The sequence below is a fragment of the Hemitrygon akajei genome, chromosome 13 (genome assembly GCF_048418815.1).
Source record: "Hemitrygon akajei chromosome 13, sHemAka1.3, whole genome shotgun sequence".
NCBI lineage: Eukaryota > Metazoa > Chordata > Chondrichthyes > Myliobatiformes > Dasyatidae > Hemitrygon > Hemitrygon akajei.
Window position 1 is genome coordinate 17,611,717 of NC_133136.1, and position 25,316 is coordinate 17,637,032.

The 25,316-nt window shown below is 38.4% G+C and overlaps 1 protein-coding gene across 5 annotated transcripts in view; it reads left to right on the forward strand.

Annotated features, from left to right (window-relative positions):
• ubap2a (ubiquitin associated protein 2a) overlaps positions 1 to 25,316 on the forward strand; it is a 107,110-nt gene that overhangs the window by 79,807 nt on the left and 1,987 nt on the right. For 4 of the 5 annotated variants that reach the window (XM_073064208.1, XM_073064210.1, XM_073064209.1 and 1 more), the window contains exons 24-27: positions 3,585 to 3,681; positions 8,281 to 8,391; positions 18,654 to 18,718; positions 23,616 to 23,804. In XM_073064208.1, the coding sequence (XP_072920309.1) occupies positions 3,585 to 3,681; positions 8,281 to 8,391; positions 18,654 to 18,718; positions 23,616 to 23,804 (462 nt within the window). The remainder of the gene's footprint in view (positions 1 to 3,584; positions 3,682 to 8,280; positions 8,392 to 18,653; positions 18,719 to 23,615; positions 23,805 to 25,316) is intronic. The other variant, XM_073064212.1, reaches the window with a different exon arrangement.

The window sequence follows — 25,316 nt, forward strand, 5'->3', positions numbered from 1 at the left end:
CCCTCTTCTCCTAGACTCTCCCACCATGGCAAACATCCTTTCCACATCTACTCTGTGTAGGCCTTTCAGCATTTGAAAGGTTTCAATGAGCTCCCCCTGCACCCTTCTAAATTCCAGCAAGTACAGACCCAGAGCCATCAAATGTTCCTCGTATGATAACCCTTTCATTCCTGGAATCATCCTTGTGAACCGCTTCTGGACCTCTGCAATGCCAGCACATCTTTTCTAAGATGATGGGCCCAAAACTGTTCACAATACTCAAGGTGAGGCCTCACCAGTGCCTTATAAAGCCTCAGCATCACATCTTTGCTCTTGTATTCTAGACATCTTGAAATGAATGCTAACATGGCATTTGCCATCCTCACCACCGACTCAGCCTGCAAGTTAACCTTCGGGGTGTTCTGCACAAGGACTCCCAAGTCCCTCTGCATCTCAGATTCCTGGATTTTCTCCCCGTTTAGAAAATAGTCTGCACATTTATTGCTTATACCAAAGTGCATGACCATGCATTTTCCAACGTTGTATTTCATTTGCCACTTTCTTGCTCATTCCCCTAATCTGTCTAAGTCCTTCTGCATCCTACCTGTTTCCTCAATACTACCTGCTCCTCCACCAATCTTCATATCATCTGCAAATTTGGCAACAAAGGCATCTATTCAATCATATAAATATACAGCATAAAAAGTAGTGGCCCCAAAACTGACCCCTGTGGAACACCACTTGTCATTGGCACCCAACTAGTAAAGGATCCTTTTATTCTCACTCACTGTCTCCTACCAATCAGCCAATGCTCTAATCATGTTAGTAACTTTCCTGTAATATCATGGGCTCTTAACTTGGTAAGCAGCCTCATGTGTGGCATCTTGTTAAAGGCCAAATATACAACATCCACAGCATCCACTTTATCTATCCTACAATCCCAACAGGTTAGTCAGGCAGGATTTTCCCTGAAGGAAACCATGCTGGCTTTGTATTTTCTTGTCCTGTGTCACCAAGTACTCCCATCACCTCATCCTTAACAATTGACTCTTAACATCTTCCCAACCACTGAGGTCAGGCTAACTGGTCTATAATTTCCTCCCTGCTGCCTTCTTCCTTTCTTAAAGAGTGGAGTGACATTTGCAATTTTCCAGTCCTCTGGCAGCATTCCGGAGTCCAATGATTTTTGAATGATCATTTCTAATGCCACCACAATCTCTAGCGCTACCTCTTTCAGAACCCTAGGATGCATTTCCTCTGGTCTGGGTGACTTGAGTACCTTTAGATCTTTCAGCTCTTTGAGCATCTTATCACTTGTAACAATAACTGCACCCACTTCTCTTCATTCACATGCTACAACATCAGGCATTCTGCTAGTGAAGACTGATGCAAAATACTCATTTAGTTCATCAGCCATCTCCATGTCCCCCATTATTATTTCTTCTGCCTCATTTTCTTGCGGTCCTATATCCACTCTCATTTCTCTTACAGATTGTAATGAATTTTTAACTCTGTAGAAAACCACAGACTGTGAATTACAATTATAAGCAGCGGAAGGTTTACGTTTGCCCCTCCAAGCTGAAAGCAGCTGGTCCACAAAGCAATCAACAAGTTTGTGCCTTTGTTGTTCAGGAGAGTACATTATGAACCGTGAATGCAATAAACTGGTGACTAATAGGTGAAGACAGCAGTAGGCTTGACTGTCCAGTTTGTCTTTATCCCTGGGCAGGAATCCCTTCAAAGGAATGGTCACTTTGATAAATTGAAAGCAGGGACTATAGACTTGGGTGGTGGAATTTTGTTGATGTTGGTGAATATCGATTAAATGTCGAGGATGGTAGGTTAGTAGGTAATGTCCAAAGGAACTTACCTTGCTCTGCCCACAAGGGAACCGTATGAGAGCAAAGGTGTGGAATGCCATTAATACTAATGGTACCAAACTATTGTTAGTAGAATCTCATTGTGATGAGATGGTGTACAGGAATAAGGTGGTTGAGTGGTGTCGGAATAACAATCTTGTGCACAACATCAGCAAGACCAAATAACTGATTTTGGACTTCTAAAAAGGAATGTTGGGAGAACACACACTGGTCTTCATTTAGGGGTAAGTAGAGAAACAGTTGAGCAACTCCCAAGTTCTTTTTAAATCTTTTTATTGATTTTAAACAAAAATAAATGAAACATGAATACAAAGAGCTTGAGAGAACATAATTAATAGGTTAAGGTATAAATACAAATAGATGATAATCCATATATAATAACCTCCCAAACTCATAGTGGTTACAAAAAATGGAGAAAATAAACCCACCCCCCAAAAAAATGAAAAAAAAACCTAACCAACATGGGCCAATGCATTATATCAATTATACACAGGAGCATCAATAACTCCACACCTCCATAACTCCCAAGTTCATGGGCATCAATATCTTAGATGATCTATTCTGTGCACAACATTGATGCCATCGTGAACGGATACACCAGTGGCTCTGCAGCATTAGGGGTTTAAGGAGATTTGGCATGTTACCAAATACTCTAGCATATTTCTACAGATGTACTGTGGAAAGCATTCACACTGGTTGCATCACCGCCTGGTATGCAGGATCACAAGAGCTGTAGACAGTTGTAGTTTCAGCCAGCTCCTTCACGAGCACAACAAGCCTCCCTAATATCGAGCGCATCTTCAAAAGGTGGTTGCTCAAGAAGACGATATCCATCATTTAGAACCTTCACTGTCTGGGACATGCCCTCTTCTCCTTACTACCCTCAGGAATGAGGTACAGATGACTGAAGATGCACACTCAACATGTTAGGAATAGCTTCCTCTCTGTCATCAGATTTCTGAACTAATGAACTATACCTCATTAATCCTTTTCTGCATTATTTATTGATTCTTAAATTGTAACTTTTGCTGCCACAGAACAATGAATTTAACAACATATGTGAATGAAATAATCCTGTTTCTGATTCAGAGCTCTGACAGTGATGACAGAATGGAATTCACCATGGCTGGTTATTTTGTCTGAGAACTGGCCATTTCTTTTATATGTCATAGACTTGTAGTATTGGTTGTGTGTGTGTGTGTCTCCCTCTCCCTCTCCCTCTCCCTCTCCCCTCCCCCTCCCCCTCTCCCTCTCTCATGTCAATAAAGCTGGAAACAGTTTTTTGTTTATTGAAGGGTGGATGCTGCTAGCAGGAAAGATAATTAAAATAATCTATGGGATGAAATAGGAAAGGGTCATGTTAATTTTGGTGCGTAAGGTTTATTGTTCTAGCAATAATTAGTAAAGTATTTTTGAGAATCTTCAAGTTGCTCCTCAGATACAAGAAAGCATGTGTTTCCAAAGGTTCTACCTAACTTACTATATTGGTACTTACTAATTTGAATCCCAAGTTGAATTAATGTTTCTGTAAAAGATAGGTGAGTAAAGTAACTTCAGTAGACTTGTAATTTTACAGAGGGACTGAGATTATGGTAGTGTAATTTGAGTTACTCTCTTAGGACTTGAAGTGAACAAAAATAACCAAATTTTGTTTCCACAACTACATTTTAAAAAAAATTTTGCTTTCTAAGTAAAAGTAATGAAGTATCTTACCTGCATTTATAGGTTCCTCCGGCATCTGCTAAACATGGTATGAATATGAATACGGCTTCAACGCCCTTTCAACAGGCATCCAACTATGGCCAGCATGGATATGGAGCAGGTAATTCAAGGTGTTTAGAATAATGGAAAATATTACTTAATCAGCACAATATTATGGGTCAATTGGCCTGTGCAGTGTTGTACTGTTCTATGTTGCTCCAGTAGCTGGAGCACTAGGCTTATTTCCTCCTGTGTTTTTTTTCATTTCCCGAGCTTCTCTCTCGACCAGCGATATTAAAGCTAATTTTAGCAGCTGCCTACTCCTACCAGTGGCAGTTAGATACATAACCTGATATTCAGTGATCTCAGGATAAATATTAGGAAGTATGCCAGTAGAAACATTCTCCTCTTCATAAAGTATTCCCACCAGAGAAAGTACCACCTTAATGTTTCATCCAACAGGGGATGCTTCTATTTGCAGAATATTTCATATTTATGATCTTTCAGTTGAGTACTTAATGTTTATCATGAGGCTGAAGTTTTTCATTTGTATTTTTAAAGAAACTTATCCTTTTGCTGTAAGGATACAGAAGTTGCTTAGAGCATTTCTTTTAAGACTATTTAGTCTTCATAATTGAAATGGCATTTTGTCTCACTGTCTTTTCTCTTGAAAATGGCCATTTGGACGTGACACTGGAGTATTGTTTTTTCTGGTGGAACCTTATCCAGACATGTGCCTGATCTACAGGAGGGTAAAATGTGAGGAAATTTATTAAACCTGGCCGTGCAGAGAACTATGAGAGTAGTTATAGATGATGTAATGCTGATGTGTACAGACTGAGGAATGACCAAATAAGTGGCATGTGAAATTTTAATGCTGTGAAACGCAAAATGCTACGTTTTGCTAGGAAGTGTGATTTACTATAAACCAGAGAATATAATTCTAAAAGGAGTACAGGAACAGATCTGGGAGAAGGGGTATATTTGTCCATTTTATTTAAGTTTATAAATGGAGCCATAATATAATCTTTTCTAAGTGTCAATTTTGGCCACTGCTTGAGTTCTGGATTCCACACAGGAAAGGATGTGTGAAGGGGGTACAGGTAAAATTTACTAAAATGTTGAGGTACTTCAGTTGTGTGTAAGTTGTAAACCTGGGGTTGACACCATTGAAATAGAGGAGGTGTTCACGAGAATGTTAACTGCTTAAGCAATAATTCTAATGCTGCTACTAAAACCTGAACCTAGAATTTTATTTAGTTATCATTTGAAATACTCATGGGAGCTTTCTATATATGGAGAATGCAGTTTGTCTTCTAATCAGTATCTCTATTCTTTGAACAAATACAGTCGGCCCTCCTTATCCATGGGTTCTGCATGCGCAGATTCAACCAATCGTGAATCAGGAAAACCCGAAAGTTCTCTCTCCAGCACTCATTGTTTGAGCATGTACAGACTTTTCTTGTCATTAAACTACAGTATAACAACTATTTACATTGTATTAGGTACTATAAGTAATCTAGAGATGATTTAAAGTACAGGCAGTCTTTGCATAAATTGGAACAGGTACATCCGGTATTATTTAGCGTCAGTCATATGTTTGTCTTCGTATCTAGTATATATTTTATCTTTCTTTTCTTTTTCAGTCTTTTTATTAGTATCAAAATAGTGGATATACATACTTTGCTACACAATTGTTGGGATTACATTGTTAATAGATAACGTATATAATTATATATTCAGTTAATACAAAGGTAATAAACCTCCCAAAAATGTTCAAATACAAATGTAGAGTTCACAAAAAAAGGATTAACATATCCAAAAAGAAAAAAATATATACCCTCCAAAAAAAACTAAACTAACCAATACTAACCTAACAGAAAAAAACTAAGAAAGGAAAAGAACATGGGCTGTTTATAAGCATCAAAAAAAAATCAGGACCATTAGTGTCACCAGCTCCAAACCTCCCTACATATATTAACATAAGAATAGGCTTGGAAAGAAGTCAAATCACATCATATGAAAGTGTTGAATAAAAGGCCTCCAAGTCTGATCAAATTTAATAGAAGGGTCGTATATAACACTTCTGATTTTTTCTAAGTTTAAACATAACATAGTTTGAGAGAACCAATGAAAAGTGGTGGGAGGATTAATCTCCTTCCAATTCAGCAAAATCGATCTTTTAGCCATTAATGTGAGAAATGCAATCATCTGACGCGCTGAAGAGGTTAAATGGTGTGGTTCTATCATTGGTAAACCAAAAATTGCTGTAATAGGATGAGGTTGTAAATCAATATTCAAAACAGTTGAGATAATATCAAAAATGTCTTCCCAATATTTTTCCAGAGCGGAACATGACCAAAACATATGAGTTAAAGAAGTGGTCTCAGAATGACATCTGTCACACACTGGACTTAGAATAATAACGAGCTAATTTATCCTTAGACATATGGGCCCTCTGAACTACTTTGAACTGTATCAGTGAATGTTTAGCACATATAGAGGATGTTAACTAATTGAAAAATGAAATTTTGGTTATGGGACTTGGATACAACTTTAAGCCCTCATTGGGTAAACCTTGAATGTAATTTGGTATGTTACGAACCCCGTAACTGGGTCACTTACCAGCAAAGATAGAGAGGTCCTTTGAAGTCTGATGGTACTATTTTTAACAGTATTTATTAGTAAAAATACACAAAAATAATATCAATGCAAACATACAGATAATATACATCGTCAATACTAAATCTAAAAGTGCGGGTATAATAATAATACGAAATAGCTCTATCGTTGTCTAGGGGATAATGTATTGTCCGATGGAAATATAAAAGTCACTCAGTTCATGCAGGCTACAGCCTTGGGGACCGCTGTATTTCAATGGTTGGAGAGAGAGAGAGAGAGATTTTGAGAAACTTGCCGATTCCTTTTATGATTTCGATCAGTCGGGAGTCCCGTTGGTGTGGCCGTTCACTTGTGGCCTCTCCTTTAGCTAAAGCCGTTCTTCCGTGGTGAGGCCGCCAATCCCAGGCAAGGGAAGGACGCACACGAGCCCCCCACCGGCTGTCGCTATTAAACGCTGTCACGGGATTTCTAGCGTTTCTCCTGGTGCGTCTAAAGGGGTTGTTCCCCAGACCCTCTTTTATCCTTACTCACGGGGTCTCAGATGTTAATCAGGTTGGGATGATGCAATCTCTCAACCAGCCCACTCTGGTCGTCCCTTGAGGGGCTTCAATGAATAGTACAGTACTCAATACACAATTCCGTCTCCAAGAGACAATGGCCGTTATCAGTGGCTTTGTTTCGCTGAGGCCAGGACACATTCCAAACCTTGTGGATTCTGTGTGTCTCTCTCTCTCTCTCTCTCTCTCTCTCTCTCTCTCTCTCATTTCCTGGGTCCCAGACCCGAATTAATAGCGATCTTGCGATTCTCAAAAAGGAGGGGGTGACTCTGTACCCTTCGGCCCCTCAGAGTTGCTGCACATTCGTAACAGGTACAATGGATATTCTAGGGACTTTGCTTCTCTTTGCTCTTTCTAAATTGCATAAACAATTAGATAACCCAATAGTTAAATATACTTTACAAATATGGTTTCAATTTTGCAAATTTTTTGGCTTAGATCAATTTATTCTAGCAAATCCTATTATATCTAACTTTTTTTCTATCCCTCTATTATGGATCAAGTCTATTTGATTTGGAAAACTAAAGGTATTTCACGATTTTGTGATTTATTTTTGGATAATTGTTTCATGTTATTTGAGCAATTATCTAATATAATTTACCTAGATCTCATTTGTTTAGATATTTACAGGTTAGAAACTTTTTAAATACCATCCTTCCTACTTTCCAGAACTTATACTCTATGGACAGTTTGGAAAATTTTTTAGATTTAAATCCTTCTCAGAAAGGTGCAATAGCATCTATCTGCAACATAATTATGAAAATTCGTTCAGATGCATCTAATGAAATTAAAAACGATTGGGAAAGGGAACTTAAGCTTACCTATCGAAAAATATTTTATCTTTCTATGCATATGAAACACAAGAAATGTATGTATTCCAATAATTAAACCACTGCGTTGCTTAGTAATAATTGTAGCTTTCATCGGAGCAGGGCCTTTCACATGCTCCATTATTCTCAATTTATCCTTTAAAATTGTTCCGATCGTTGACCGACTGTAGCCTAACACTTTTCCAATGACCAATGGCGTTTCACCTCTTTCCAGTTGCTTTATTGTTTCCACTTTATTTTCAATTGTGATGGTTTTCTGTCAATGGAACAGAAACACTGAGGATTCAGCAGCAGCCGTGGGTGGCGGGTCTGAGTTCCCCCAGGTCCTAAAGTCCACCGCACTGAGGTTAAATAAGGGACTTGAGCATCCGTGTTTTTTCGTATCCGCGGGGGGTCCCGGAACCAATCCCTGGCAGATAAGGAGGGCTGACTACTGATATACCGTTTATAGTCATGAGAAATTGCAGATGTCCACACATTCTGTTTGGGAATTGGAATGAACTCATGGATATAAACAAATTTATTATGAATAAATTTCAATATAGTCTTATTTCAAAAAAGGGCACAACTGGTATTAGAGGGCAGTTGGTAACCATGGGAACGTGTCTGCAGTAGTACCACTTAAACTGGAAGAACAAAACAAAATTGTAGCAAAGCAGAAGAAACAAGGTTTTGACTGCAGAGATTCTACAGTCTATCGTTCTTCGTTAGCAGGTTATGATGAAATAAACCAAGGGACGGGAGCCGGAGATTATAGCAAAGGTGCCTACAGTGGGTCTTCTCAAGCACAAACCAAATCATCCACAGCTGGACCAGGGAAAGGTAAGATCTCTGGGCCAGTCCTAATGATTGCAGAAAGGCTTCTGCAAGTTCACATAATGTGGAAGCTATACAGCTTGAAAATTGGGTCACTTGGTCCATAGCCTTCTGTGCCTAGGCAATATGCAGATATGGTAATTAGAGAACTGCTTGATCATTGGTTATGCACTACATCCCTAGATAATAGATGGTATTGAGGCATTTTGCTGTTTTGGTTGGGATGTTTAACAAAGCTAGCATTCTTTTATTATGTGGAGTTCTGAGAGCCAAATTTTACTTGAACATGGGAGCATTAGGGTTATTTGAGAAACTTTTAGATAAAATAATGGAGGGCTCTGTGGGAGGGAAGGGTTAGATTGATCTTGGAGTAGTTTAAAAGGTTGGCACAACATTGTGAGGTGAAGAGCCTTCACTGTTCTATGTTCTAAGTATTTGCCACTGCCAAGGTTATTGATGTATGTTAACTGCTCAGCTTTGCTAAAAACCAGTTTCTGCAGCCGTGAGAAAGGAAAGGGTACAAGCTACATCTGAGGAAAGGGGAAATAAACCAAAGCTCCTAGTTGGTGACCAGAATGTTCACTCTACCTTTATAATGTTCTAAGGCAAGAGATGTTTTCAATAGGAATATCTGTAAGGATCAGTTTATTGTTGAGACAATTATTCCATCTACCAAGTATTGGAAATTGTTCAGAACTCTGATCTTCAAGGAATATGCCAATTTGGTACATAGCAGGAACAAGTGGTGTCTGTTTATTAAATTGAAATCAATAGTACCCATAGTGGTTTTTAAGTAGGATATTACTTTCCGTATTGTCACATTTTGTTAGTCTGCTGTCATATATTGACATTAAGTTGTATTGTGTTTGACCCAACCCATGCACTCCCATAACTTTGCCCCCAGTAATCTCATTGCAAGGTAGGTGAGAGCTGCAAATGACAAACAGGGATTGGATGGTGAAACTTGTGCACTTGGCCCACCCTATAGTTCTTTGGCAGCTCATCGTTGTTATGGATATTTTCACTTCTTACAGTAAAAGTATCAAACAATTTGGAAATCCCAATTTTCTGGCATCTGACTCACTAGGTGGTTATCAATTTCCATTCAAATGAGTTTCTGGGGGAGTCTCAAGATGGCGCTTATGGAGTGAAGCGGTTTTAGACTTCGCTCCAATCCTTTTACCTTTTTTTTTTACCTACAAGTACCCCCTAATTGATCTTTTTATACCTATTCTAAAGGGGTTCAGACGTATGAAATCTTTTTCAATTGTTTGAATCATTTTCAACTCGTTGAAATGTCTAAAGCAAAGGAATTGCAACAGACGAAAGAACCGTTAACTTTGGAAGCAATTGCGAAGCTTATGGACGACAGACTTGAAAAACTGGAGAATAAATTAACCTCAAAGCTTTCTATGTTCGATGAAATTTTAAAGACACTTGACGCAAAACTTCAATCACTTACACTGGATTCACAAAAACAACAAGCAAGAATTTTTGTTCTTGAAGATGCTGCTCGCCAGAGAGATCGCATAATTGAAACTCTGCAACAACAGCAAGCTTCGACTTCTCAACTGCTGGATCGTTATAAATCTAAAATCACTGATCTTGAAAACCGCTCTCGAAGACAAAATCTCCGGATAATTGGGATTCCGGAAAAATTTGAGAACGGTGATCTCACTGTATTTTTCTCCAAATTTTTAATGGATGTCTTCGGCTCAGAAGTACTGGATACCCCTCCAATAATCGACCGTGCACATCGCATTTCTCGTTTTAAGTCAGATTCAGGTTTGAAACCACGACAAGTAATTCTCCGGATCCATTATCCTCATACCAAAGAAAGTTTGATTCGGGCTGCCCGGAAAAAGGGTATGATCAGCTTTCAAGATTTTAAATTCCGTATTCTGGAAGACTATAGTCCCGAAGTTTTAAGGGCAAGAATGGCTTTTAAATCGGTTATGTCAGAAATTCATCAGGAAGGCTACAAGCAAGCGCTGTTATTTCCAGCACAGTTGAGAGTTACTCTCAAAGATGGGACTTATCGGCTGTTCAAATCTCCAGCGGATGCTCAAAGATTCCTTGAAGAATAATACTTTTTTTTACTATGGGTTGACTAATGTAATAATTAGTTTATAGATTTGGATCTTTTATAAAATGATGATTTTTTTTACGTGATGGCTTACACACGTATTTCTTACACACGGTAAAAGTCCGTTTTTGGTTTATTCTGAGTTTGTTCTTTTTATATTATTATTCTGTTAGTTTTGAAAGTAACTCATTAGGGTTTTCTTTTAAGTTCATATACACTTTTTTATATTTTTAACGTTTAAATATTAAGATTTTTTTAAAAATAAAAAACTTTTCTAAGATGTCGTTTCTTTTCCCCGAAAGACCTTAGTGCTTGGATACGTCACATCCATTTTGATGTGTCTGAATAAGTTTTAAGATTAAACCCAAATTTATCTGATCAGTGTTTCCGATGTAACCAAGAAATTGGTACTTTTTTACATTCTACTTGGTCTTGTTCTAAAATTCAACCTTTTTGGACAAATTTAAGAGTTTTACTGGAACAAATTATTGGAATACAACTTCCACATAATCCAATATTATTTTTACTAGGTGATATTGAAGGGATAAAACCGATATCCAAATTGAATAAATATCAGAAAGAATTTATAAAAATTGCATTGGCAGTAGCCAAAAAAGCTATTGCAGTTACTTGGAAATCGGATACATATTTAAGTATAGATTGTTGGAAGAAAGAAATTTATGGCTGTATTCCACTTGAAAAAATTACTTATAATTTAAGAGATAAATATGAAACATTTTTGAAAATTTGGCGCCCTTATTTACAAAAGACAGGATTAAATATATAGGCGCTCCAAAGATGAAATAATTGGTTACTTGGGGAAAGAAATAAATATATATACTAAAGTTATTACGAACTCCATGGAGCATGTGGGGATCTTCCAATATCCAGGCATTCCTTTTTTTTTCTTTCTTTTTTCTTTCATAGGGATGTTAGGGGGGAGGGGTTAAGGGGAGGGGGGATGGGTAACACATATTTTCTTTTTCACACACTTTTATTCTGTAACTATTTGAAAACACAATAAAAAAAAGTTTAAAAAAATAAGTTTAAGGACTTTCTTTTAAAACACTAATACAATATTATCCATTTATGGGTTTTATCATAATTTTTTAAAAATCCTTTTTTATATATATATAATACTAATTTTATACTTTAATCTTTGTTATACTAACCCTTTCTTATAATATATGTGGTTTGTATCTTTTATTTAACTTTTCTGTTTGAGTTGCCGTCTTGAGACATGGGGGTAATTTTAGTATTAGATCGCTTGCTTGCCTCTTTTTGGCTTTTTTCCTGGGGTTTTGAGGGTGGAGGGAGGGGGATTTTTCTTTTTGCTTGCTTCACGCTTAGTTTTACTTCATGGGCTGATTCGAAACTACAAAAATGGGTGCAGTGTCATGACTTCCGGTTCCTCCTTGAACTTACTTCCCTCTTCTGGATTCATGAGTTCATCTTTTTTTTAACCTTATGTGTTAATTGTAATAAATATTGGCAATATGGATATTAATTTTGTTTCTTGGAATACTAATGGTTTAAGTCATCCGATCAAACGGGGAAAAAATATTCAAAGTATTCCACAGAATGAATGCTAATATTATCTTTGTACAAGAGACTCATGTGAGGAAGGTGGATAGTCAATGATTTTTAAGTTTTGGAAGGGCCAACAGTATCACTCGAATTCCCAAGCCAAAGTAAGAGGCGTTTCCATTTTTATAGATTCTTCAACCTCCTTTATACACTATGAAACAATTTCAGACCCACAAGGTAGATTTTTGCTTATTACTGGTCTACTTTCTAATCAAAAAGTTGTTTTAGTTAATGTTTATGCTCCAAACTGAATTTTTTAAGTGTCTATTTACATCCTTTCCCAATTTGAATCAGTACATGCTGATAATGGGTGGGGATTTTAACTGTTGTTTAAACCCTTCGATGGATAGATCTAAGCCCACCCAAGCTCTTCTGAATAAATCGGCCTCTCTTATTCCTTTATGATTGATTCTGGAATTTCCGAAATTTGGCGTTTTTTACACCCCAATGACAGAGTTTTCATACTTTTCTCATGTTTATCATAATTATTCAAGAATTGATTACTTTTTTATTGATCACCGTTTACTTACAGATGTTATTGATTGTAAATATGACTCCATTACCATTTCTGACCATGCACCTTTGAAGCTATCTATTAAGACAATGGACTCATCTACTAATTTGCTAAATCTTGGAGGTTCAACTCTATTTTATTGTAGGACTTAGACTTTCTTAATTTTATGAAACAACAAATTGATTTGTTTTTCTCAAATTCTACAGCAGAGATCTCTAGTGGAATTTTATGGGACACTTTTAAAGCATTTATTCATGGACAGATTATTTCATACTTAGGAAACGAACTAATTCTAAAATATTAACATTGGTTGATAAAATCAAAGCAATTGATGAGATTTATTGTGACCCCCAGCAAAGAACTTTATAAAGAAAGAGTGGAACTTCAAATGGAGCATAGTTTGTTATTATCCTCTTTAAGATTGAAAATCAGTTAATTAAATCTAGAACCCAGTTTTATGTACATGGAGATAAGTCTGGCAAATTATTGGCTAATCAATTGAAAACTGCTTCAGTTAAACGACAAATTACTAGGATTCGTAAACGAGATGGCACTGACGATCGACCATAAAGAGATAAATAAAGCCTTTCAAGATTTTTATTATTCTTTTATATCAATCAGAATTTGTTGAGGATTCTTCTATAATAGATGAATTTTTTAAAAAAAAATTGAATATCCCAAAATTAACAACAGAGGATAGTGTATTCCTAGATGCACCTATTACGGAAACTGAAATAAAAAAGGCTACTTTTTCAATGAAGCTCCTGGTCCGGATGGTTATACTGTAGAATTTCTAAAATCCTTTTCCTCTATACTCTCTCCTTGGCTTTGTAAAATTTTTAAAGATGCGTTAACTATAGGTAAATTGCCACAATCTTTTTATGAAGCCTCTATTTCTTTAATTCTTAAAAAAGATAAAGATCCCACTGAATGTGCATCCTATCGGCCTATATCTTTGCTGAATACGGATTTTAAGATTTTTAGTAAAATTTTGGCCACTAGATTAGAAAATATATTACCTCGAATTATTTCTGAAGATCAGACTGGATTTATTAAAAACCGCTACTCATCTTTTAACATTAGAAAATTAATTAATATTATTTATATTCCTTCACCCAAAATACCAGAATGTGTCATTTCCTTAGATGCTGAAAAAGCATTTGATAGAGTTGAATGGCCATATTTATTTAATACGTTACAGCATTTTAATTTTAGTTCGAAATTTATATCATGGATTAAATTAATATACTATAAACCCTTGGCTTCGGTCTTTACCAATAATCAACGATCTCCTTTTTGTCAGTTATTCCGTGGTACAAGGCAAGGCTGTCCTTTAAGTCCTTCACTATTTGACATTGTTTTGGAACCTTTAGCTATAGCCATTCGTGAATCACCTAATATTTTGGGTATTACTCGTGGGGAAGGGACGTACAAGTTATTATATGCTGATGATTTGTTACTATACATATCCGACCCTGAGAGATCTATTCCTGCTATTTCGTCCTTGCTTGCTCAGTTTAGTAACTTTTCTGGTTACAAATTGAATTTTAATAAGAGCGAATTATTTCCATTAAATATGCAAGTTCCAATTTATAAACATTTACCATTTAAAGTTGTCACAGATTATTTTACTTATTTGGGTATTAAAATTACCAAAAAACAAAGATTTATTTAAAGTTAATTTTTTACCTTTAGATAGATAGATAGATAGATAGATAGATAGATAGATACTTTATTCATCCCCATGGGGAAATTCAACTTTTTTCCAATGTCCCATACACTTGTTGTAGCAAAACTAATTACATACAATACTTAACTCAGTAAAGAATATGATATGCATCTAAATCACTATCTCAAAAAGCATTAATAATAGCTTTTAAAAAGTTCTTAAGTCCTGGCGGTAGAATTGTAAAGCCTAATGGCATTGGGGAGTATTGACCTCTTCATCCTGTCTGAGGAGCATTGCATCGATAGTAACCTGTCGCTGAAACTGCTTCTCTGTCTCTGGATGGTGCTATGTAGAGGATGTTCAGAGTTATCCATAATTGACTGTAGCCTACTCAGCGCCCTTCGCTCATTTTGCGAAGAGGATCCTGGGCGTGCCTGGTTTGTGGCCTCAGATTCTGTATTATCAGCCGCTCCATGGTCTTCATCACGTGCGACGTCAAGGCAACAGGTCTGAAGTCATTCAACTCCTTTGGTTGTGGTTTCTTCGGTACCGGGACAATACAGGATGTTTTCCACTGTCTGGGTACTCTTCTCTGCTCCAGGCTCATGTTGAAGATGCGCTGTAGTGGTTCTCCCAGCTCAGTCGCGCAGACCCTCAGTAATCGTGGGGAAACTCCATCCGGTCCAGCCGCCTTGCTGGTACAGATCTTCCTCAGTTGACCTTCCACCTGTGCAGCCGTAATCCTGGGCGTGGGCAAGGTCTCCTGTGAGTGGCTATTTTCCTGTGAGGGAAGTAAGCCTGGTGTGGATTTCTGCGGTGAGCATGAGATTGTGCTGTCGAACCTGTTGAAGAAGTTGTTCAGCTGGTTCGCTTTCTCCACATCTCCACTTATGTTCGCCCCCCGCTTCCCATCCCACACCTCCTTCATGCTTTTTTTCTGCAGCTTTTGTTCTAGCTTCCTCCTATACTGCTCCTTTGCCCCCCTTATCTGTACTCTGAGTTCCTTCTGAACTCTTTTAAGCTCCAACCGATCACCATCTTTAAAGGCCCTCTTCTGGTTTAGGAGGCCTTTGATGTGACTAGTGATCCAGGGCTTATTATTGGGATAGCAGCGAACAGTTCTAACAGGGACAACTGCATCCACACAAAAGTTAATATAGTCCGTTGTGCATTCAGTGACCTCCTCAACGCCCCCACAGAGCCCCCCTTGCAGTACATCCCAGTTAGTAGTACCGAAGCAGTCTCTCAGGGCCTGTTCAACTTCAGGAGTCCACTTCCTAAAAGAGCAAATTAATTGACCAAATTAAGCAACTTGTTACCAGGTGGTCTCCATTATCTTTGTCATTGGTTGGTCAAATTAATGCTATTAAGATGATGGTATTATCCAAATTCTTATATTTATTTCAAGCATTACCAATTTTTATTCCTAAATCTTTTTTTGATATTATTGACTCCAAAATATCTTCCTATCTGTGGCAGAATTAAAATCCTAGACTAAGCAAAAAATATTTACAGAAGCTTAAGAAGGAGGGTGGTTTGGCTTTGCCAAACCTGAGATTTTACTATTGGGTAGTTAATATACGATATTTAATATTTTGGACACAAGAATCGACTATAGCAGCTTGCCCACAATGGGTAAATTTGGAATGTAAATCTGTACAAGACTTTTCATTGTTTTCAATTTTAGGATTTTCATTTCCTTTTTCTTTATCTAAATTGAATAAACAAATAACTAATCCTATAGTTAAACATACATTGCGAATATGGTTTCAATTTTGTAAATTTTTTGGCTTGAATAAGTTCATCTTATCAAGCCCTATAATATCTAACTTTCTTTTTCGGCCCTCTTTTATGGATCAAGCCTTTGTTTTATGGAAAACAAAAGGTATAACATGTTTTCGTGATCTATTTTTAGATAATAGTTTTATGTCCTTTGAACAGCTATCTAATAAATATAATTTACCTAAAACTCATTTTTTTAGATATTTGCAAGTTAGAAATTTTTTGAATACTGAGTTAGTCTTTTCCGAAATTATGTCCATCGGACATTACGGAAATTTTTTTAGCTCTGAATCCTTGTCAGAAGGGTTTAGTAGCTGTCATTTATAATATGATCATGAAAATACAGCCAGAAGTATCAGAAAAAATTAAGAAGGAATGGGGAAAAAGAACTTCATTGTCTTATACCCACTGAGCAGTGGGAGAAAATTTTACAATTAGTCAATTCTTCTTTTATTTGTGCTAAACATGCCCTAATACAATTTAAGGTTGTACATAGAGCTTATATGTCTAAGGATAAACTTGCTCGATTTTATTCTTATGTTAATCCAACCTGTGACAGATGTCATTCTGATGTTGCTTCATTGACCCATATGTTTTGGTCTTGCCCTTTTTTGCAAAATTACTGGAAAGATATTTTCAGTATTATTTCAACAGTTCTGAATATCAATTTCCAACCGCATCCTATTACTGCAATTTTCGGTTTACCAATGGCAGATAATAGTTGTTTATCCCCCTCAGCTCGACGGATGATTGCATTTGTTACATTAATGGCTAGAAGATCTATTGAATTGGAAAGAAATTAATCCTCCAACTATATTTCAGCGCTTTTCTCAAACTATCTCGTTTGAGCTTAGAAAAAATTAGAAGTGTTGTCTTTGATCCTTCAGTTAAATTTGAAGGAACTTGGAGACCATTTATTCAAAATGTTCATATGAGTTAAATTGTCTTTTCCTAAACCTCACTTTTATTATCCTTAATTACCGTAGATTTCGCACTACAGAGCGCACCTGATTAAAAGCCGCTGGCTCTAATTTTAGAAAGAAAATCAATTTTGTACTTGTACAAGCCGCACCGGATTTTAGGCCGCAGGTGTCCCACGTTGTAATATAAGATATTTACACAGAAAGATATTACACGTGAGGATTTTTTAACTTTTAATTAAATCCATATGGTAACATAAACAAATACATATTGCAAATGCTTTTTTTCGAACCGTGCCTGTAACACGGCTACTTTTAAATATACATACGTATCGGTAACACACAAATTACGTTGCGTATACATTCCAATATCTCCTAACGACTGGTAAAAAAATATATACTGCAGCCTACCAGGAAAAGTTATTGATCGCCTTTAACTTAAAAGCAGCGTTTCGCGCTTGCCTAATGCCCCCACCTTCCCGTTTATCGCAAACCGGTATTTCCCACAAGACGCGGCGAAACTGGATGTGACGTCATAGTATCCCGGGATGTAGTACTTCTAACTTTAACTAGAAAATACTAACAAATGAATTACTAAGCGAAAATATTATAAACTAAATAACTGCCATAAAGGCAGCACAATGCTTTTCTTCGAGTGTTTTCCATGTTGATGAGGGTGAGTACAAATGACTGATTTACAATAATTTAATTGTGAAAGTGCGCTTGATTTATCGTACAATTTCATTGGACCTCTGTGAACTACTCATCAATTTTATTGGTCTACTGTTACGAGGCAAAATGTTTTTGGCGGCATGAAAAAAAATCATGCATTAGCCGCACCGTAGTAAAGGCCGCAGTGTTCAAAGCTGTTCAAAATGTGGGAAAAAAGTAGCGGCTTATAATCCGACATCTACGGTATTTGGATGGAGGTACAGAGTTATTGGCACTACTGTATATATTTGACATAATGCAATGGCCCATGTTGGTTAGTTTTTTTCTCTTTTTTTTGTTTTTTTAAAATTTCTTTTGTTCGTAATTACCATGAGTTTGGGAGGTTATATATTGATTATCATCTATTTGAATGTTTATTTAAACTATTAACTATGTACTCTCAAACTCTCTGTATTCATGTTTCATTTATGTTTGTTTAAAAATTAATAAAAAGATTTAAGGAAGAAAGAAAGAGTTTCTGCTTTCCTACTTATTGGGACCCAGTCTCCACGCTCACAAAGCACTTACTGAGAAAAAACATAACATAGCTACGCCAAATAATGCAGGTCATCAAGTTTTTATTTACTACTTGGACTATTGAGAAGCCAGATATAAAGTGCATCCGATGACTTTATACAATATGATGCTCCATAGCCACGAAACTGAGTCCAGTAATGGAGCAGGTGGTACGAAATACCAGCATCTGATCTTTAAAGTATTTCTGACCTCCAGTTGGGAGGCTGGGGAATAGTTTTCTACATCAGGGATAACCCGTGAAATCCAGAGGTATAAGAAAGATCAGAGTGCTTTACGATTTGATGGTGTACTTACAGACTGAGAAGAGGATTTTCCTTTTAAAGTGTATCTTTGTCAACAACTAACTTGACGTCAACACAAAAATAAACTAGGTAGAACATTTGCTTCAGTTTAGTCATGACTTGGGGATTCCTGAGAAGAATACAGCTTTCATTTACCATAATGATGCATTTTATGTTCTAGGTATTTCGGTGAACTCCACTAACATTGGTGTGCCTGACATGACTGGCTCAGTGTACAAGACTCAGGTGAATATATTTACTTTTTTTTTGTTCTAATGCATGGTATTTCTCAGCCTTTTTGCTGAGTTTTCCTTAGAAGGTGGGAAGTACATGCTTTTTATCTGTGTGGGGGTGACACAAATTGGGTGGTGGTGTATTGGCGGATGGGTTTTCAGTGAAGTATAGACTTGCATCTACATCAGTACTGCAGAGGGTCCTGCCAATTACTGTCTTGTATTTGACCTCAGAAAATGTTCCCCCACACACTCACCTGGATTAAACACTATTTGCCATTTCTTAGCCTAAATTTTCAACTAACCTATGTCTTGTTGCATCCTTTGACAACCTTCCTCACTATCCATAACCCCACCAAGTTTTGTGTCAACAACGAATTGCTTATCAGACGTGTTCAGCAGGGATCAGTGTGGGGTCCACTGATAAATTCCTGCTGAGAGGGAAAGAGATGGCTTTGATATTAAACAAATGGTTGTCATGTATTTTTACAGTAAGAAAGCACTTGATATATTTGAAATAGAGAAATCAAAGGAGAACAAGGAACTTAATGTAGTCATTGTTGGTAAATAGTGCTGGAGAGATGAGTGCTCTTAGAGAACTAGTCCATATAGTATGTATATAGTTGTCAAAGCTTGGAGCTGAGGATGATAAATTAGCATGGCTGATTGCATGGAGATTGGCTGAAAAAAAAGTCAGAATAAACAGGTTATTTTTCAATTTCTTTAACTTCTGGTAATTTCCCCCCCCCCCCCCCCCTTCCCTTCCATTCCTCACTGTGGCTCCCCTCTTACCATTTTCTTCACCTCACCTGCCCTGGTCCCCCTGCTCCTTCTCTTTTCCCCATGGTCCACTCTCCCCTATCACCTCCCAGCCTTTTTCATTCCCCCCCCCCTCCCCCCTCCCCCTCCAATTCTGGCTTCTGCCTTTCCAGTCCTGGTGAAGGGTCTTGGCCTCGGCCTGAAACATTGACTATTTCCAGAGCTGCTGCCTGACATGCTGAGTTCCTCCATCATTTTCTATGTGTTATTTTTGTGTTGGCAGATTATTGATGGGATACCATACGAATCAGTGTTTGGTTCTTACTTTTGCAATCTATTTTAATGACATGAATGAAATATGATATAGTTGTCAACTGACAACATAGTTACGTGTAGAAATGAGTTGTGAGGAGTCTACAAAGTGTTGATCAAGAATATCGCTATGCATTTAAAACAAGTATGAATGATAAAACCAATGAACGTGAATCTTACTTCAAGTAGGGAGGATTGTGTTTTTTTGTCTGTTGGGACTGTTGGAAACACTGACCTTTTCAGTGCTTTGTGAAATGCACCATTCCCTTTCCAAGCGTCAGATGTATGCAGCAGGATTATTACCAGTCATTGGATATCAGTTATGATAAAGACACGAGCAATTCTGCAAAAAACCTTGAAAAGTTGGAAACCTTGAGCAACACACACGAATTGCTAGAGGAACTCGGGCCTGGTAGTATGATATCTATGTAGGGGGGTAAATAGTCCCCTCCATGGGGACTGGATGGGGGGGGGGGGGGGGGGCAGAAGCCAGAATAAGAAGCAGGGTAGAGGAATACAAGCTGGCAGGTGATAGGTGAGTGCAGATAAGGTAAGTAGGCAGGAAGAGAGGATTAAAGTGAACGATGTGAGAAGCTGGGAGGTGTTAGCTGGATGAGGTCAACGGGAGGAGGCAGAGGAATCTGATAGGACAGGACAGTAGACTATGAAATAAAGGGAAGAAGGTGGGGAACTAAAGGGAGGTGATGAGCAGGTTATGGGGGGGGGGGGAAGAGAAGGTGTGAGAGGGCCACCAGAATGAGGGGGAAAGAAAGGTAGGAGGGGGAGGGAACTGAACAGGAGCGTTTTATCAGAAGTTAGCGAGATCAGTGTTCATGCTGTTAGGTTGGGCGCTACCTAAACGGAACATGAGATTGTTTCTTCAACCTGTGTTTTGTCTCATCGTGACCTTAGAGGAGGCCGTGGATAGGCATGGCAGTGTGGGATTGGGAATTGAAATGGGTAGCCACTGGGAGATCCTGGTACTTAATGATGATGAAGACGTCGACTCAGGCCTGAGAGGCCAGCATCAGGCATTTTCACGCCTTACAAGGCGCGGAAGAAAAAGACTGTTTAACGTGCCACTCCTCACGCGGACATTAAGCAGCATTTTTCTTATGAGGTCCAGTTGTGAGCTCAACACTCAACCCGGCACGGATGGAAAGCACACTCAGGAACGGCGGACTGGATTCAAACCCGGGAACTTCCATGTGCCACCAGCCGACTATGAAGTGGACCCCAGTCTGTGTTGAGGCACAACAGATGCAATAAATGATACTGGCAGACTTGTCACCTCACTTGGAAGGACTGTTTGGTGCTCTGAATCATGATGAGGGAGGAGATGTAGAGGCTTGTGTAGCATTCAGCATGGTTACAGAGATAGTGCCAGGAGGGAGAACGGTGGTGGGGGGGGTCGAGTGGACAAAGGAGTCGCGGAGAGAGCGATCCCTGCAGAAAGCGAAGAGTGCTTTCTCTTCGAAGGGGAAAAGGTGCTTGCTGGTGGAATTCCACTGGAGATGCAGAGGTTGTGGAGTAGGATGTGTTAGATGTGGAAGCTCTGAGGTGATAGATAAGAGGAACCCTATCCTTATAAGATTGGGGTGAGGGGAGACTTAGCGTCTAATTGCATCGGGTACTCTTGATCAGCCTCTTCGCAGTTTTGAGACTCACACAGATGGGGGGGTGGGGGGGTGGCACTTCATTGAGATCCCAGCTGCAATAGCAAGGATCTCCTGGTAGCTACCCATTTCAATTCCACTTTGCACCCCACATCAACATGTCTATCCACAGCTTCCTCTGTTGCGAAGCCAAGTTCAGGTTGGAGGAGCAACACCTCAGATTCTTCTTCAGTAGTTTCCAATCTGTTATCATGAACATCGATTTCACTTAACGCCAGGTAATCAAGGTTCAAAGTAAATTTATCATCAAAGTACATAAATCACCATATACAACCCTGAGATTAGTTTTCTTGCAGACATTCACAGTAAATCCTAGAAACATAGAATCAATGAAAGACTGCACCCAACGGGACGGACAACCAACCCATGTGGAAAAGACAAACTGCAAATACAAAAAAAATAATGAATAAATAAGGAATAAGTATCGAGAACATGAACTGAAGAGTCCTTGATAGTGGATTCATAGGTTGTGGGAACAGTTCAGTGAGACGGGCAAGTGAAGTTATCCCTGCTATTTAAGAGCCTGATGGTTGAAGGGTAATAACAGTTCCTGAACCTGGTGGTGTGAGTCCTGTGGCTGCTGTAGCACCTTCCTGATGGCAGCAAAAAGAATAGAGCATGGAACTTGACGATGGGGGTCCTTATTGATAGATGCTGGTTTCTTGCAGCAGCGCTCCATGTAGATGTGCTCAGTGGTGGGGAGGGTTTTGTCTATGATGTTTTGGGCTGTATCCACTACTTTTTGTGGATTTCACTTCCTTCTGACTCACTTTTCCCCCACCCCTCTCCCCAAGCTTTGTTCCCCTCATTTTGGTGGCCCTCACCTTCTGTTCCCCTCCTGCCCATCACCTCCCCCTCTTCCTTCCCTTTATTCTATGGTCTACTGTCCTTAACTATCAGATTCCTACTCCTTCCACTTACCACCTCTTAGCTTCTCACATCATTTCTGTTAATCTCCCCTGACCTCATTTCACCTATCACCTACCTGCTTGTATCCCTTCCCCTCTCCCCACCTTTTTATTCTGGTTTCTGCCCCTTCCTTTCTAGGTCTGGTGAAGGATCTTGTCCCAAAACTGTTCATTTCTCCTTCATAGATACTCCCTGACTTGCTCAGTACCCCCAACATTTTGTGTTGCTCGGTTATGACAAAGATTACCCAAGCAAATTTAGGATTGTGGTAGAATGCTTGCTACTTGATCAAAGCCTGTAGGTGTTGCTGAATGATAAGCTGGAAATCAATTGTCTACAATTCTTTAGCTCATTTCTTTATGAATTCAGGGAATCCGACTGACTGCATAGTAATTAATTACTACACACCGGAACTGGATTTCCACTTCTAGAAAACAATGAGAATTCAGCAATACATGCTTAACATTTCTGTAAGAAATAATACATTTGTACACTTTACACTTTAATAAGGTTAAATTCAATTCCTTGAATGCAGCTGTTGCTTTTCAGTAAGTGGGTTCTTATTTTCTGCCTGTGTCATTGCCATAAATTATCTGCCTGTTATCTGCCTATTATCTGCCTGTGTCATTGCCATAAATTAAAAACACTCTCAGCTCTTATATCTGCTGACTTAAGCTTCCAGAATATGAATAATATCTGATTTGAAAAGTCAAATAACACTATTTTTATTCATCGGCATCTTTGGCATGGATAGGATTCGTTGCCTGGCTGCTGTTGAATCTCATCATTCAGCCACAATAAGTAGTAGTACTTCCTCTGTCCTGGTTAGTAATTGATCACATGCATTATACTGAAGTCATTTTGCTTGGAGAGAGAAAGCAAAGCAATGGCCTTGAGACTATCTGAAGCAATGCAGAAAGATAGCATTTTGAATTTGAATGCCATGGTAGCATAGCGATTAGCACGACACAATTACTCTTGTGCTAGTTTCACATTAATTTACAACGCCATCTCTAAGGAGTTTGTACATTGTCCCCCGAACACGTGAATTTCCTCCCACATTCCAAAGGTCTACTGCTCAGTAGGTTAATAGGTCATTGTAAATTGTCCTGTGATTAGGCTAGATGAAGTAGGGGGATGCTGGATGGTGCAGCTTGTTGGGCTGGAAGGGCCTGTTCTGTGCTGTACCTCTAAATAAATAAATATGCCATAATTAGGTTTTATTAAGACTTGTTCTTTTTCCTTTCCCTGTAGTCTTTTGACAAGCAGGGATTTCATGCTGGTACACCCCCTCCATTCAATTTGCCGTCAGCTCTTGGAGGAACAGGAACGCTAAATCCTAGTGCTGCTACAGGGTACGCACCCCCTTTCCTGCACATTGTGTCAGCTCACCAGCAGGCTCACTCCCAAATGCTGCACCATCATTTGCAGCAGGATAATCAGGTAACAAGTATTTAAGAAAATATTCTTTTAAAATGCGAACTGCACATCTTTCAAAAATACATGTTCAAAACAATGCAAGAAATTGAGTTTTGTGTTTTTAATGGTGCCTTGAAAAAGTACTCAGCCCACATAACTATCTTCACATTTTACTGTCTCATTTTCTAAATTTAAAGTATATTAAAGTAGGATTTTTGTAGCTAATCTACGAAACATTATGTATCGTGTCAAATCAAAAGAAAAATAAGATATGTCCACAATTTACTAAAAATTGTGAGGCTGAAACTGTATTCATCCCCTTTGAAATTACTACATTAACTTTCCTCAGGTGCAATATACAGGTATTACGTTACCAAACTCACCCAACTTGTTGATGTAGAAAATTGGAGGATCATTTGTTTTCACTAACTTCATAAAATACCTCTTCTAAATACCGCTTTCCTCTGTAAGGTCCAACAGTGGTAGATTTTCAACAGACCAAACCAAAATGAAGACGAAAGAGCATTCAAGAAAAGTTTGGGATAATAGGGAAGCACAGATCTGGGGAGGGGTACAGGACCAATTCAAAGGCACTGAACATACACCAAACTCTGTGCAGTCCACTATGGGGGGACAAATGAAACCACAACCACATTACCTTGGTCAGGCCGACCCCTAAACTTAAGTCACTGGAGAAGAATGGCACTTGTAGGGGAGGCTACTATGATGCCAACAGCCACTCTTAGTGAGCTGTAGAAGGCATTGGCTACAACTGGAGTTGTTGTTCATGGCTTCACTATTTCTTAAGGCCTTGTACAAAAATGGTATTGATGAAAGAGTGGCAAGGAAGAAGCACTGGCTGAAAAAAAGCATATCCTTGCCCATAATGACTTTGCAAAAAATTGCTTAAAGATGTGTAAAAAGGTCTTGTGATTGAATGAGACTAATGTAGAACGTTTTGGCTTCAACGCTAAGTTGTACATGTGGTGTACTACACATCAGCCATGTAACACCAAGCCTATACTGTAAAGTATGGTGGAGACATCATCATGCCGTGGGGATACTTTTCAGTAGCAGGGACTGGGAATCTGGTCAGGATTGATGAGCAATGCTGCTAAATAGAGACATATCCTGGATAAAAAGCTGCTAGCCTCTCCAGGAAGCTTAAACTGGGAAGGATGCTAGTCTCTCAGCGGGACAACAACCCAACACGTACTGTCAGATTAACTATGGAGTGGTTGCAAGATGTCAAAATTGCTGTCCACAGCCGCTCCCCAACTAACCTGGCACAGCTTGAGCAACTTTGTGAAGAGAAGTAGGCAAATCTTGCTCCATCACGTTATGCAAAACTAATAGAGACTTGTCCCAAAAGCTGCATGAGGTGGTTCAACTAATTACTGAGCAAAGGGGAATAAATACTTTTGAACTGTTGACATTTCTGCTTTTGAATTTTTAGTTTTTTATGCTTTACAATTTTCTGATTTTGGGCTCTACTGTGGAAAAAAGGAGCATGTGACTCAGGTAAAATTCAGTTAA